The sequence below is a fragment of the Catharus ustulatus genome, chromosome 3 (genome assembly GCF_009819885.2).
Source record: "Catharus ustulatus isolate bCatUst1 chromosome 3, bCatUst1.pri.v2, whole genome shotgun sequence".
Taxonomy (NCBI): domain Eukaryota; kingdom Metazoa; phylum Chordata; class Aves; order Passeriformes; family Turdidae; genus Catharus; species Catharus ustulatus.
Window position 1 is genome coordinate 48,498,165 of NC_046223.1, and position 14,784 is coordinate 48,512,948.

The 14,784-nt window shown below is 35.6% G+C and overlaps 1 protein-coding gene across 6 annotated transcripts in view; it reads right to left on the reverse strand.

Annotated features, from left to right (window-relative positions):
- Window positions 1-14,784, reverse strand: part of RGS7 (regulator of G protein signaling 7) — a 237,265-nt gene that overhangs the window by 35,101 nt on the left and 187,380 nt on the right. For all 6 annotated transcript variants that reach the window (XM_033056687.2, XM_033056688.2, XM_033056690.2 and 3 more), the window contains exons 10-14: window positions 7,778-7,852; window positions 6,622-6,720; window positions 5,830-5,891; window positions 4,283-4,393; window positions 3,682-3,807 (exon numbers count right to left, since the gene is read on the reverse strand). In XM_033056687.2, coding sequence (XP_032912578.1) covers window positions 3,682-3,807; window positions 4,283-4,393; window positions 5,830-5,891; window positions 6,622-6,720; window positions 7,778-7,852 — 473 coding nt within the window. The remainder of the gene's footprint in view (window positions 1-3,681; window positions 3,808-4,282; window positions 4,394-5,829; window positions 5,892-6,621; window positions 6,721-7,777; window positions 7,853-14,784) is intronic.

Here is a 14,784-nt window from a genome sequence, read left to right on the forward strand (position 1 = left end):
TTCAAGGCTTCAAGTAGAACTGAAAGATTTCAAGAATATAACAGAAGAACTCATTAAATATTGCAACTAGTTCTTTCTCATCTACTCTGCAGAAATGGCAACATTGCTGGCACTTGGCATTTAAGCTTGAGTCTGAATGAGAAATAACTCACAGGCAATTTCAGCTTTGAGGATTAAATTTTGGTCAAGTTATTAGCACCCACAACAGGGCCTCACAATCACCAGTGTAAAGGATAAACACCTCACAAAATGTCAGCTTGCAGGGGCACGGTTAGACAAAAATTATTGAGAGAAAACATCAAAATCTAGCAAATTTCTCAGTCCCTCTCTTCTTTCACTGGAAAACAAGAATGCAAAGTCCCTTTTCCCTACTTATCACACATTACAGACCTAAGAAATGAGCATCAAAGGAAGGGACAAGGGGTCCAGTGGCTTTTCCTTCTGTGTATCATGGAACCTAACCTGTCACCATTCTCCCTTCACTAACTTAGGAGGTTTTTCGGTCGTAGAGCTGCTTTGGAGATCACACCCACTGCAATACTGCATAAGGATTTGGACTGGCTGTTGAAATGATTTAATCTTTACAGGCTGCAATACCTACAAAATAACTAGTTGGGAACAAACCTACAGCCAGCATAAAAATACTAACTTTCCAAAGAATTCTACTACACTACAGACAAAGGAAGGACAAAAAGAGGAATACAATTTCTGACAGAAATTAAAGATATAAGATCTCCAGGTGCCATGCTGCAGTGAGTTTGATTTCATAAACTCACTCTCTTTGAAAAGTACTTTTTTAGTACTTGGAAAACCTTGTGACCAAGCTCAGTAGTACCGGATCATGCTCAAACTTTAGTCTTGTGAATTTTAAACAATGGTCACCATTTTTGTAAAAGGCTTTGGGAATTTCATAAATCTATTATCCAAATCATATGTTACTTTAGCTATTTGTTCTGTGTATTGAGCAGCACACAAAGCATTTCTTAAAAACAATCTGCATGGTAACAAGAGATCACAAGTCATACCCTGCATTAGGTGAGTGCAGAATCCAACCTGCAAGCTGCAGTCACACTGCAATGAAGCTACTTCACTGACAGAACTGCTTAGACAGTTCTATTCCTTTGCTATGCTTTTCAACACTTCTTCAGAGGGTGAAATACTATTAAGCACAGAGATACAAAGTAGGAAGGGAAAACTGCTTATATTCCTGATCACTGCACATTTCTTAGAATTAAATCACAGTTCAAGTTCCTTCACCCCTGTTGCATTCTTTAAGACAGGATCTGAATCCACCAAGAATGATATTCTCAGATACCTTAGACACTCTCAGTCAAAGTTTATATAACAGTAACACTGGGAATTTTTGCAATGTAAGATCATTACACTCAAATAGAAATGGTGCATCTGCTAGACTTGTAATTTCATGGGTTTGGTATTTGTTTCACCAAAATGAGGTGTAAGACTACTTATAGGTATCATCTACTAATACTGAAGCTCCTGTCATGTCTGCAGTCTCTGCTGCATCTTGTGTACTTGTCTTGAAACTCAAAAGCAGGGTCCCAGCTGCCTATCCAACTATAGGCTTGGCAGTGTTGTACATTTTATCATGATTAGATCTGTAAAAGTACAAGAACCAGCAACTGATTTGAGTTCAATTTTTTGCAGTGGGAAGATGTGGGTGGACATAATTATTTTTCTCAAGGTGGCTCTCAAAATAATAATTAAAAAAATACCACTAAAAACCCCCTAATTACCATGATGGAATTAACGGGTGAGCAACAAAAGTGGTCACCTTCTAACATTTATTTAGCGGTAATGTTTGAAATCATCAAGCTTTTAACTTTTGTTATTGACATCTAAAACATTTTGACAGCTATACACAACAAGCTTTACAAATTCATGTTTTCTAACCCAAATTTACTATGTGAACCTAATAGACTGATTTCCCTGCAGCTTGGGAATTCACAAACATAATTCTGAGCTTCTGAGAAAGTTTCCCTCCAGTTAATTACCACAGAAAGCACTTTTTCAGAGCAAATTTATCCCCTGCCTGGCCTTTAAGATCTATTCACTATTACTCAGATATTATATTTTTTAATGCAAATTTAAGAATTTAGAGGAAGAGACAAAAGAGTAGATGGCATGTCAAGGAATCATCTATGAAGAAATTTTTGAGGGAATTTTTCTAGATCAGTTACTTGCAGTTTGCCTGTATTTAGTGTTGTAAATAGGATTAGACTAAAGAGTTAGGGATTATGCGGGTAACAGTCTAGTTGGCAGAGAGACAAATTAATCACAGAAAAGCACCAGATACTGCAGCAGATACTGGGCTCAATAGGTTCATGTTTGAACAGCTGCTCTGCATAACAAATCACCAGGATACTTTTAAAATAATAATTTATTTTTTAAAATAACCTTTCCTTTTCTTGGTATTATTCTGACTTATAAAAATTCATTTTACCAATTTAAGTTTTTAATAAGAAAAATCTGCATCTGTAACAAATAAAGTCATCAACATACACACACAGAGCAGGCTGTATTTGTGATGCAAAGTTAACGTTTGAATATGAACATGGTCAGCAACTTCGAGAACTCCAACTCCAATTATTCTGCTGACAAATTTAAACTAACATCAAGGAGATCTGTGCAATTACTTGGCATTTATAATCTAACATCATAAATATTAAATGCCTCTTATAAGATGCTACAAAAGCATAATTTTAGAATGAATGGCTATGCTGCACCACTTTAGAATGAGAGTTGGCATAGGAAAAAAGTAGGTTAGGATTATTCTGAGTTCTAGAATGTAAACGCAAATAGGATTTTATACTAGTTATGCTATTGGTGAATGGAAAGTGATACAGATGACATCTGAAAAGAAGGTGAAATTAAGAGAAAAACATGTTGCCTATGTTTTTTTTCTATGTTCAATTTAATTTGTCTGTCTGTAGAAAGTCTGTTATTAATCTCTCTGAAATAACTCTTACTGTAATATGACTTTCTTAGAACAGCAAAAATAAAACATGCTATTAACCAATGGATGAACTATCATTTTTAAAATCAAATAATTTTTCCCCTCACTTAAAAGTAATTCTGTAAATATACTGTTATAAATATACCCTATATATTTCATACATTAGGAACACTTTTCCATTTTACCGTTAGTGAGGAATTTGAGGGCTAGATGTTACCCTACTTCAGCTGTGTCAGATGCACAAGTACTAGGATATTGGTAATTTTCAAAATGATCCCCAGAAACCAATCAACCTGATGAAAGTCTGAATTTTACTTTTAGATACTTTATTTATTTTTAAACTTTTTAATTTTAGTTTTACTTTTCTCATAATATTTGACTAAAAAAAATATATTGAACAGGCTTTGATTGAGTCGGTTTTATACCTGTTTGAAACACAAGCGGAGAGAAAAGCTCTTACATTAGTAGTTTGACCAAAAGTTGAATATTAATGGAAAAATATGCTTCATCTGAGTCTCTGTTAACTGTATGAATATTTCCCTCAGCCTGTTATGAAAATGGGCAGCAATCTGGATGAATTAATTCTGAAAGGTGAGGAAAATTTTTGAAGGGGTCAAAAAATGAAAAGTATCAGGAAAAAAAGAAACAACAAAGCAAACCCCAAGATAATTTACAAGCTATTAAAAAAGAAAGTAGCTGTCATTTACCTTAAATTTTCTGAACTGAATTCTGACTCCAAGAATTTCAGAAACTGCTCTCTTCCCACAGGGTCTTTCAAAGCTTCATCCATGCCAAATCCCCATCGTTTCACCCTCTGCTGTCCTGGCTCTTTGCTACAGATGAAAAAACAACAGAACTCAAAGTGAGCAATTCTTCGGTATTCTAACAATCTGTGTTCATCATTTAGACTAAGTTCTAAAGTTCCATTGTTTTCTCACTTTTTAGAGTGCTCACATCTGTGCAATGTTCAGCAATGAGCAAACAGACTGTTAGTACTTACATAGGATGAAGGTAATACACAGTAAAAGAAAGATTTCCAACTAGGAAGGTTATCAGATTTTAAAATATTTCTTTTTTGTTTTTCACCATGATAGAAGCCTGGAAACTGGTTACTGTAACATTTCACACAGATTTATTAATCTACAGCACTGCCCATCTTACAAAACTGTCAAACTGGAAAGACCAAAAGGGAACTGCATTGCCCTTCTGCCTCAGTATTTTCCTGCAGTATCTCTGCCTGAAATCTTCACTTTTCCAGAAAAACATGTTATACTCCCTTACTTTCAAAGAAGAAATAAAATTATATACCTTGCCTCCAGTTCCCAGAAAGTGGTGTCATCTGATATCCAAGGGTTTGAGGGATCAGGGGGCACAAGAAAAGGATCATATTCCAAATACTGCTCTGTATAAGCTAATAGACTAGGAAAACAAAAGTGTCAAACATTGTCATGTCAGGAGGAGAAGAAAACTGGCCAGGTTACCCCAGTTAACAAGTTACCTTGCACCAACTGAACCACAGGTAATTATGTGTGCACACACTCGGAAGGCAGCTACAAGCTCAGGGTGAAATAGGTTTGCTCAAGGCATTTGAAAGTGGGCCACTAAAGAAGGAGGGGTGGCTCAGGTCTACCAAGAGCAGAAATAAAATAAGCTTCCCTAATACTTCCACATAGCTCCTTTTAAGGTTCCTTTAGGCACTAATAAATTAGATCATAAAACCTCTTCCATGTACATTTGTTTTCATAAAGGAACATGTGTTATATCCCTGTAGTTTTAATCATGTGTTTCCTTATTATCTGTTCTAAAACACTGCATGTTATGCAGGTTATATTTACCGGCTCTGCAGCTGCTAGGACTCCTTTTACTTTCTCTTAAATATAATTAATATTTTTATTATTTCCTAATACAGGGACACTATTCCCAGGTTTATTTTTTTCAAAAATCAATTTTTTTCACTTTTTTTTTTATATTCAGGAGTTGGTCTGACTCATTTGCACACACTAAAAATTTTGCTTATGTTCTGGTGATTTACATCTCCCATTGTTCTTATGTTTGCTGTTTCCTTTGGCCTCATAATTTTTGTAAAATTATTGACAAGTGAGGATAACTATTCTTTCTTTTCAAATCCTATTAAATTTAGTGTACATTATATTTTTACTGTTCAGCAAACAAAAAAATCTTAACCTGCTCTCTTTATAAATAAATATTTATATGTATTTGCATAAGTATGCACACATACACATATATAAGTAGACATTTATGCACAAATGTTTATGAGAAGATGAAGAGTAGTTTGTATTTGGCCTTATTCCCTTTACTAAGCCCTATGCAGGTCAGTTTTCTGCAATGTTGGGCTCTTTGTTTTATTGGCTATCTAGCCCCGTCCTGACAAATTTTGGCCTTATTTGGAAATAGATTCCTACTAGTGTTACATCTCTGACCCAAACTCACTTTTGTTTAAGCACCGACTGAGCTCCACATCAGCCAGTTCCCTTGTTGCATCAGTGACTGCCCTTTTGAAATATCAGAACAATAACCCCAGATCTATTCCCATTTAGCCTCCCTGCCAATGAAAGCTGAAACTTGTGATCACTTGGTCAGAGGCTCTTTCAGTGACTCGGGTTTATCAGAAATGTATCATGGAATACCTGGAATATTTTTAGCACAAAAAAAACTTCATACTTCTCCACTTACAGTAAACTCTCATCAGTTATTTCCATGACATCTGAGCTCCCGTGTCTCTCTTTGAAGAGCTATTTGCTGTGAATAGCGCTTTGAAGCTATTTCATACTGACATTTTTCCTAAGAGTTATCTGCCTAATTGAAAAAAATAGAAAATGTGACAATATACGTACCTCTCTGCAACTTTTGACATTTTTAATCTATGTCTGTCTAATTGCATTTGCCAGTGCTTAATCTGAAAGAAAGGAAGGCGAAGAGTTTTATGAGTAATTTATTGCTTGACTCTATTTCTATAACTTTTTTTATTAGGGCTGTAATTGAACCATAATTTATCCTAGGGCACAGAAGAGAAATATATCTGAATTAAAACAACGTTTCACCAGTGTGGCTCTAAAATAACTGGAAGTTTTCATTAAAGAGAAAAGATCATATAGAGACAAAAAATGTGCCCAATATAACATTTTCCCTAAAGGTTCATTAACAAAAATCCAATTAGCCTTTTTTTAGATTTTAGAGGAGAACTAATAGTTCAGACATTTACCTTCTCCAGACACTAACATTTCAGGAAAAATTAACAAAGTTTTAACAGTAGATAAGAGTGTGAACCTACACATACATACATGGAGTGCTATGTATACCCCAAGCCTCAAATCAGTGTTGAAAGAAGAGCAAGCTGTCTACAGCTGAAGGGGCTTAGCTATACAATGAACCCACTCACTGACCTATTTCCCACTGCCTTTAGGTGTTTAATGCATGATACAAAAAAATTCAGGTTTTGTCTCTTTAGTTTTGATGAAGTTACATGCCTAAATCCATATACCTTAAGACAAGGAAAAGGTTTATTAAATGTTTGCAACAGCCGTTTTGAATAACTTCCCAGTTACAGTAATTTTTGGGTTTATGCCTAAAACAGTATTTCCTAAAAATTTCATTCAAAAGTAAATGTTTGTAATTATGTTCCAAACCTCTTGGTGTAGTTCATCTTCTGTGGGTGGCTTAGTCTCTGGCACTGGCGTGTGCGTAGGGCTGTGACTTCGAATGTCATTTTGTAAGCCATAGACAGACTATGCAAAAAAAATATGGAACAATGATGGTTGCTTTCAGACAATGCCTTCTACACACACTCATAGTTACTGTCATGGTTTAGTACATTTTGCTCAACAAGTTAGCCAAAATCATCTTTCCCTACAGAAACTGCAATAAAAACCCATGCACTGATACAAAATCGTGCTTCTGCACTAGCGTGTAAAATAAAGACTCCCAAACTCCCACAATTCCATAAAACCACACAACAAAAGATCTACTTTCATTAGGTCTCTATATCAGTATCATAGTAAACATGGGGAATGACACAGAGATGCTCCCACAGTAAGTGAAGATGACTGGTAGATGGAGTATACTGATAGGTACACTAACCAATGGATTATTTGGATGACTTCCAAAATTGCAATTACTGTCTGGTGAACTACATTAATCTGGACCTTTCACTACCATAAATAAGCCAAGCTGAAACTTTCTCTAAATCCACTTTCCTTCTTAAAACATACTTTTCTATGGTCAACATGCAAATGCATCTCAAAGGAAGTACTTTAAAATGAGAGTCAATTTACTTGCTTATGGTGCAAATAATTCAAAAATGTTGAGCCATCCCTAGAGAAGTTACACTCTAATTACAACCTAATTTAAATAGAACTAATTTCTTCCATGACTTCCAGCCATCCATTTTGGGCATAATTGTAAAATAGAGGCACCCTTTTCATTAAGACCAGCCCAAGAACTGCTGTTAGAGTTTATCCTGAATTTTAATTTTTTTTTTCCTTAGTCACTGACAGAAACATTTTAATGTGCTTTATTCAATCTACTAAACAACATGAATAAAGCATGCAAAAATGAATTTTATCTTCAAAATCTATTTGTATTTCTCCAAAGTCTTATGTGATAACATTTAATTATCATTAGCAAATTTGTTAATACTAATTCAACTAAGAGCTTATGAAATATTAACATACATTCATGCATTTGTTCCTTGCAGCTGTAAGGAAAAAGTGCTTTAAGAAATTATGGAAATTATTTCTATAAATTTCCTCCATCTCCTGCTTTTGATATAATAACCATACTTACCTTTCTTGTTTTATGTGGATTTCTCATTCTTGAAGATTTTTTTATATCCACTTCAGTAGTGTTTACACAGCCAGGCTATTAAAAGAAAGAGAAAGGAAAGCAAAAGGCTAAATCTGTGGAGGAACTTCTCTGAGATTCTCCTCTTCAGTGTGCAAGACAGAAAAATAAATTCCTCACCATGAAATTGAAGTAAAATAAATTGCCAAGATAATGGAAACAAGTCAGTTTCTGCTTTGGTTTTGCCGAGAAAGCCATTCATTACATTCTAGCTATCCCTCTAAGGAGCATGGTTGACCAAATGAGACAAAATAAACAGAATTGTGCAATATTCACCTCAGTTGTGAACCTCAGGCTCGCTTCAGGAGCATCTGGTTTTTGGTAAATTTTTAAAGACCTTATTTTAAAACATAATTTAAAAAATAAAAATAATAACAATTTTTTAAAAAAGGTACCAAAATGGGTTTTGTTTCTTCTGAAAAGAAAGAATAAAACCAAACCAAAACAACAAACAGGCTTCTGAAGCCTAACCAGAAGACTGACAGTCTAAATAAAATTACTCTCAACACATCAGATTTAGGTTTCAGTGGTTAATTCTCACAACTCTGTGGCATCCCAAAGCACACCAGTACTCAAGTTTCTCCTAATTCATCTTCTTTTGACACTTCTTTCTAAGTACAAAATCTAAGTGTAAATCTATTTTTTACCTATCGCTGGAAACAAATAATAGTAAGTGTTTTGCTCTCAGATGAGTTCTATCTATTGATTTTAGAGGGATTACATTTGACACTGACTGGAAACTACAGAATCTGCTCTCTAGTGGGAGCAGATTTTTAAGTGAAAGTAGGTTGGGGTTTTTTTAATGGAAGCAGCTAGATATTGAAGTTACTTGCTCAACAGCCAAGCTGGACTTATTATTGCTGTAATGATACAACCTCTGTCTTCTTATCATAATGAAAAATGCTTGATGTAACTGTAAATTGAATAAGACAAAAATTTTAAAATTTCTTACATAGGTTAAGAATTTCTTATATAGCTAAGAAAAAAAAAGCGCTTTTATTAAACAGCACAATGGTACTTTGCCTCTGGAAAATATTCTAAACAATAGACTGATTTTTTTTTTTTAAATCATGTATGGTGGTTTAAAATTAATAAATAAATAAATTTCTGTTTTAAAGTATTAAATGATTGTGCATTTGATCATATACCATTTGAAATAGAAACAGTTCCTCATTGCTAATGATAAAAATAGACAATATTCTTAAGACTGATACACTGGAATTGGGATGGTAACCTTTGTGCTTCTGAAGACAAATGTGAGGTTTTGAATTCAGAAATAACTTGCAAATCTCAACGAAAAAGAAAGGTTGAAAAATACAAACTTCTGAATGACGGCCAATTTAAAAGTAGAAAGCAATTTCCCTTGCTTTTTCCCTACTTCTTCCTAGGCAGTATACTGAGATATAAAGTTTAAAAATTCCAAGTGCATCTACTCTAAGATTACAGCAGCAGCTGTCAGTGAAGAAGGCAGGGGCTTTAACAACATCTATGGCCTTTGAACGCAACAATTTGAATAGCAGACACTCTCACATAACGCACAAACTGTTATTTGTTCAGTTTTCAGTTATGGTTTGTTAAAAGCATGTCCTAAAAGTGGGGAGGGAGGAAAAAAAGGCATAAACCTCATCTGAAGCCTCTTATTTTTAAAGATTTCAAGCCCACCAGCAGTAAATTGGTATGGACAGATATTGCAAATTGCCTAAGTAACTTGCATACTAGAATTGTGCAGATTGATGGGAGGGGGACAAGAAAGTCTGTGAGACTTTTAGGAATGAAACAAGGGCAAAGCTTATGCTGGTTGCAGAGAGGCCCGACCTAATAGTGACCTCCGGCAGCTCTCCACAGTGGGTTCTCACTGACACCTGGCTGTTTAAAAGCCCTGGCACTGAAGTGAAGCTGCTTGTGCAGGGCTCCCAGGAGAGGCTGTGGGGGAGAAGCTGGACCAGGCTGGGACTGAAGAGAAGCTGACAGAAGAGCAGCCCCAGGAAGACAGAGGCAGGGAAGCGTCAGGAAGCTTCAGTGCAGAAGGGGAGGTGGCTAAAGGATGTATCAACCCCTCTGAAAACCTGGGCAACAGCAGGAGCTTAAGACACGTATGACTACCTCTATACAATACCATTCTCATAATTTGGTTTAAATTAAATGACTGGAAGTACACCTAATGTAGTTTGGGACACAATTTATGCTTTCTTCTCAGCTGAAGCATATTTATTAAATTGTATTGATACAAGATGGGGTTTAGTGTTTTTCTGATGCTGCCAAATTTAATCTGTCAATATTTAGGAATCAATATCAAACAACTTTTCAATTTAAATAAACGCAAAAAAATGCATTATGTGAACATTTTGCTAAAATACTCAGTCTTTGTGGGAAAACCTTTGCTGGACAACATTTAATTTTATTTGTATGCCCTCATTAACATAATAAGTATGTGTTTGAATACAATTATGTCCAGCTGTGTTTTCTTTTTGTGTTGTTTTTTTAACTGTACTACCATAGTTCAAATAGTGAGATGCCTGTCAGAGTGCTCTGCTGCAAGAATCCCACTTAGTGTGTGGTATATAATTTGCATACTAATACTGTAAATAGTTTTCAAACAGATTTCCTGGAAGACTTGAGAACTCTTCTACATGTGTAAATAGAGTGCTTATTTCTTTCAGGAGTAATGTTCTGTGTGAAAACAATTTCCCCCCAACATGCACAGAGGAAAGCCTTGTCACCTTCTTGAAATTATTATACAGGAAGATCATAACCAGGGCAGAATCTGGCCCTCATCAATTTTTAAATATCTGGGTGAAAAACTGTGATACATTCACTTAATTTTTTTCATTCATCTATTAGCATGTACTTATCTCAAATGGAATTGCATTAATTTTTCATCAAAGGACAAGTCAGTCCAGTCATGATAAATTCACTGTTGATATAAATGGATACAGATAAATAATATTAAAAAAACCCAAAAAACCCCAAAAACAAACCCATACGTAGAGGAATTTCAATCCCTACTTCAATTATTGGATAACAATGTTAGTATGAATCCCAAGTAGCACCACTTTCTACTGATGCTGTCTAGGAGGATGCATACCAGGACTCTGCTAAGAAACACAAAAGACAGAAGAAGCCTTGTCTGTAAGCAGAGGAGGTAGCAGAAAATACATGCTTTGATCTGGCTATCACCAGCATTTGAAGCAACCATCTGAGAATATGTTGAGTTGAAAAAAAATCCACTTGATATTAATGTTCTATCCCTGATAACTGTGGCAACAGTGAATAAATTAATTACGCCCTTCTAACAGTGCTACAAGTGAATTAATTTTAGGAAACCTGTAATAACTCTCTGGAAGAATTAATTATTTACATAAAATGGCATGCCTGAGCCATGGTACATTTCCATCCAAGCAGTGCAGAGTATGGACTATTTATAGTCTTCTTGCTGTTCAAAGCACACTCCAAGTACCCTTTTTATTGCCTGCCCATATAGCCCAAATCAACAGCTGCTAATGCCTTTTTTTAATATAAAAATCTCTTTGCCATGATGTAATTTTAGAAAATGCAAAATGCTCAACAGAGAGTAAATTAATATTTATAATTAGGTCAGCTGAAGTTTTGATGTCTTTTTTTCCTTTCTCAAAGAAGTTGGCAATTTAACTGTGAATCTACTTAAGCCAAAATACCAGAAGTTTTCTTGCATTGAGACAAATATACCCCTGTATGTGGGAGGGAATAAGCTCGTGCATTCCGATAGGCTGGGAACTGTCTGTATTGCTGCTCTGTAGGAAATGATCTGAAGGAGAAGCTGAAAATGAGTCAGCAGTATCTCTTTGCAGCAATGCAGACAAACCACATACCCAGCTGCATTGACAACAGCTTAGCCAGCAGGCAAAGTGTTTATTTCTTTCTACTCAGCATCACAAAGAAACTTCTGGAACACCAAGACTACTTTTGAGCCCCACAAACAACATAAGAAATATATTTCAAATGGAAAAATCCAGTGGAGGAACAGGCTTTTTTTATGCTTGCAAAAGGGGAGGGCTAACCACTGCCTTTTGCGCCTACATGGGGGCTTAGAGAGATAGACCTTTTCCAAAGGTGCACTGTGGTAACAAGAAGAGACAGTAATCTGAAATTGCAGTAAAGGAATTTCCAGTCAGCTATAAAGAAATATGCTTCACGATACAAAGTAAGAGAGGCTGTGGAATGTCCATCCTTGGTGATTTTCAAATCTTGTTTAACCCAAGTGCCTGGACAATCTTATTCACTTAGAAGTCAGGACTGGTTTGAAGTTGGACTAGAGGACCTCCAGAGGTCCCTCTCAGCCTACACTTCTGTGGTGCAGCCTAGTCTGCACAAGCTGCAGGGAGTGAAATTCAAATAATCCACTTTACAGAGCACTCCAATCAAGCATTCACATTGGTGTGAAATTCATCTCTCTGCCTTCCCCACGCCACAACAGCAGAGTGGAAACAAGACTGGAATTCACTTCCTTACTGCTGTCCCTGCCCTGCAGCCTGCAGTGCCTGCAGTGCCTTCTCAACCCATACAAACAAGGGTTAACTGAAGGAAATGTAATTTCACAGTCTCTTTAGCTAAAAATACATAGGTGCTATTTAAAATAATTACCTCATTTCAATAAGCACACCCATAAACTCAGAGTTCATTAAAGCAGTAAATATTTAGGTAGATTGATTCCCATACCTTATGCAATTTCATTGCATTTCAGTGTCAATACACTGTGAAACATATTTCTATTTGTTTTGCAGGCATGGGCTAACTTGTTAAGTAATTGCAAAATAATAAATTTTAAGCTCGCCAGGCTTTCAGAATTTAAAGACTAAATTTAAATTATGGACCTGGGTACAAACATAACAGGTCTCTTTCAATGGAAAAGAAAAAGTCAGACCCACAAACATAAAGCAGAGATTGAAATCTTTATTTTACATTATGTGAAACAGAAGATTATCAGAAAAAAAAAGTAAGCTAAATTTGAAATTTTCTGAGTGTCAAATGTTAGAGTTGGATTCTGCAACAATCTATTCTGCTATTTCTGTCATTGCTGCTATTCCTGTCATTTTTCTAGGAGTCTTCTTAAGAGTAACTATTCAAATCCCTTTCTGAAGTAGAGAAAAGAAGCTAATTAGGCAGTGAGTGATAAGCAGAACAGCAGAGTTCATTTTTATTTGTAGGTTTTCTATTCCAGTTTACTTGTGCATAGTTAAGAATCAAGGGGAGAAGATTACATACAAAAAAGAAATGGAAGATTACAAAATAAAGGAATGAGGGAAAAAAACTTCAGTGGCACTCAGCCGGAAAAAATCAAAGGCGTTACTAGCTAGAAAAATACCAAGTTTGACTCCAGTAATGTGGGAAAGATTGTATTTTCTCATACATAGTCTAGCATCAAAGGAGACATTAAAATCCTATATTGAGTAAGTTGTCAGTAATGGCTAAAACTGAGGCTCTCATAAAGAAAAACACAGGCTACATTCTCCTGCACTGCACCAATTTTTCATTTCACTGAGATGGAAGTTATTCGAGTGTGCAGAATCCACTAAGGCTTATAAGGAAAAGTTGAGGTTTAGGTAATGATTATCACTGTATTCTGGGATTTTACCTCATTTTACACACTTCAGAGTCAACAAATAAAGAGGCTTTTCCACTGGAAGAGCTACACTATAAAAAACTTTGCTGGTGCAATAGAAAGTCTCAGAGGAACATTTCAAACATACTGAGTACAAGTGGTCGGGTCTTTTAACAGGATTTGGAAAAATGGCTGTTATCTTAAGGTCCAGTCAAAGGATAGCAAAATTTCAAATTCAGATAAAAATTTCAGAAAATGCACTTTTAAAAAATGTAGCTTGCTTAATAATTAGAGATCAATGAACTGCAACTAAGTGATGAAAAAAATAAACCCAGAAGCCATAGCTGCCAGAACCTGCAAATATGTAGGACTATGCTCTGCTCTGGTAGATCTCACTAATCCCTGTTGGGCCACCCAAAGCAGCAAAGACAAACCAGTGATCAAGAGGCTACAGGAACCACTTCCATTTGATTAGAAAAATATAGTGTTACTTAATACTGCAGAACCTAATCATGGTGTTAATTTACAATCAGCTAGGTGTATCTAATCTGTAACACTTATATGAACTTTATGATCCTCCCTAAAAGTGTATGTTTTAATTACTATTTCCATTCGGTTCAGCAGTTCTGTGAAAATAACTGAGAAACCAAGTGTGTGAATACTAGGATTTGACAACACCTCTAGTAACAAGATCCCAGTAAATCAGCAGATGTCTGAAGAAAGAGGGAAAATATTATTCTGGGTTATTATTACGACACAAGTAGTGGATTTTATTTTTTCATTACACAGCATAATCCCACAACTACAAACTCTGTACTAAATTTGATGGGCCGAGCTACTTAATGATTGTATTATATAATGTTTCAGTACTTAGAGTTTCATACACATGTATAGTAGTATAAAAGTGAAAATTACCATATTATGTGCTACTTGTAGTAGTACCATAGACCAAGCTTCTGTGCAATTAATTTTAGCACAGCTACTTTTCTGAAACGTGCCCTTTTGATTCAGTTGTGTGTGTGTCTGACAACAAGCAGTGTGACTGGACTTGCACCCCCTGCTGTTTAAATCACAGTCCTTTTGTGGAGATCCCACTTGCATTATAGTTCTAGTAAGAAGCAAACACAGACAGGCTAATATTTGAAACACAGTCCAACAGCCATGGTAACTGCAAACATAAATTGTAGTAAGTATGTAATTTGGATGACTGCTTTGGAAAGAGCTCCTATCAAGACTTCAACTCTCGACAGCTCCAGACCAAACTTCTAAAATTAGCTCATGATGTTACTAGATTTTCCTACAGGCCCTTGTCTGTTAGAAATTACCTTATCTATGAAGTACAGCTATATATTTCCATTTCAAAATCACCACC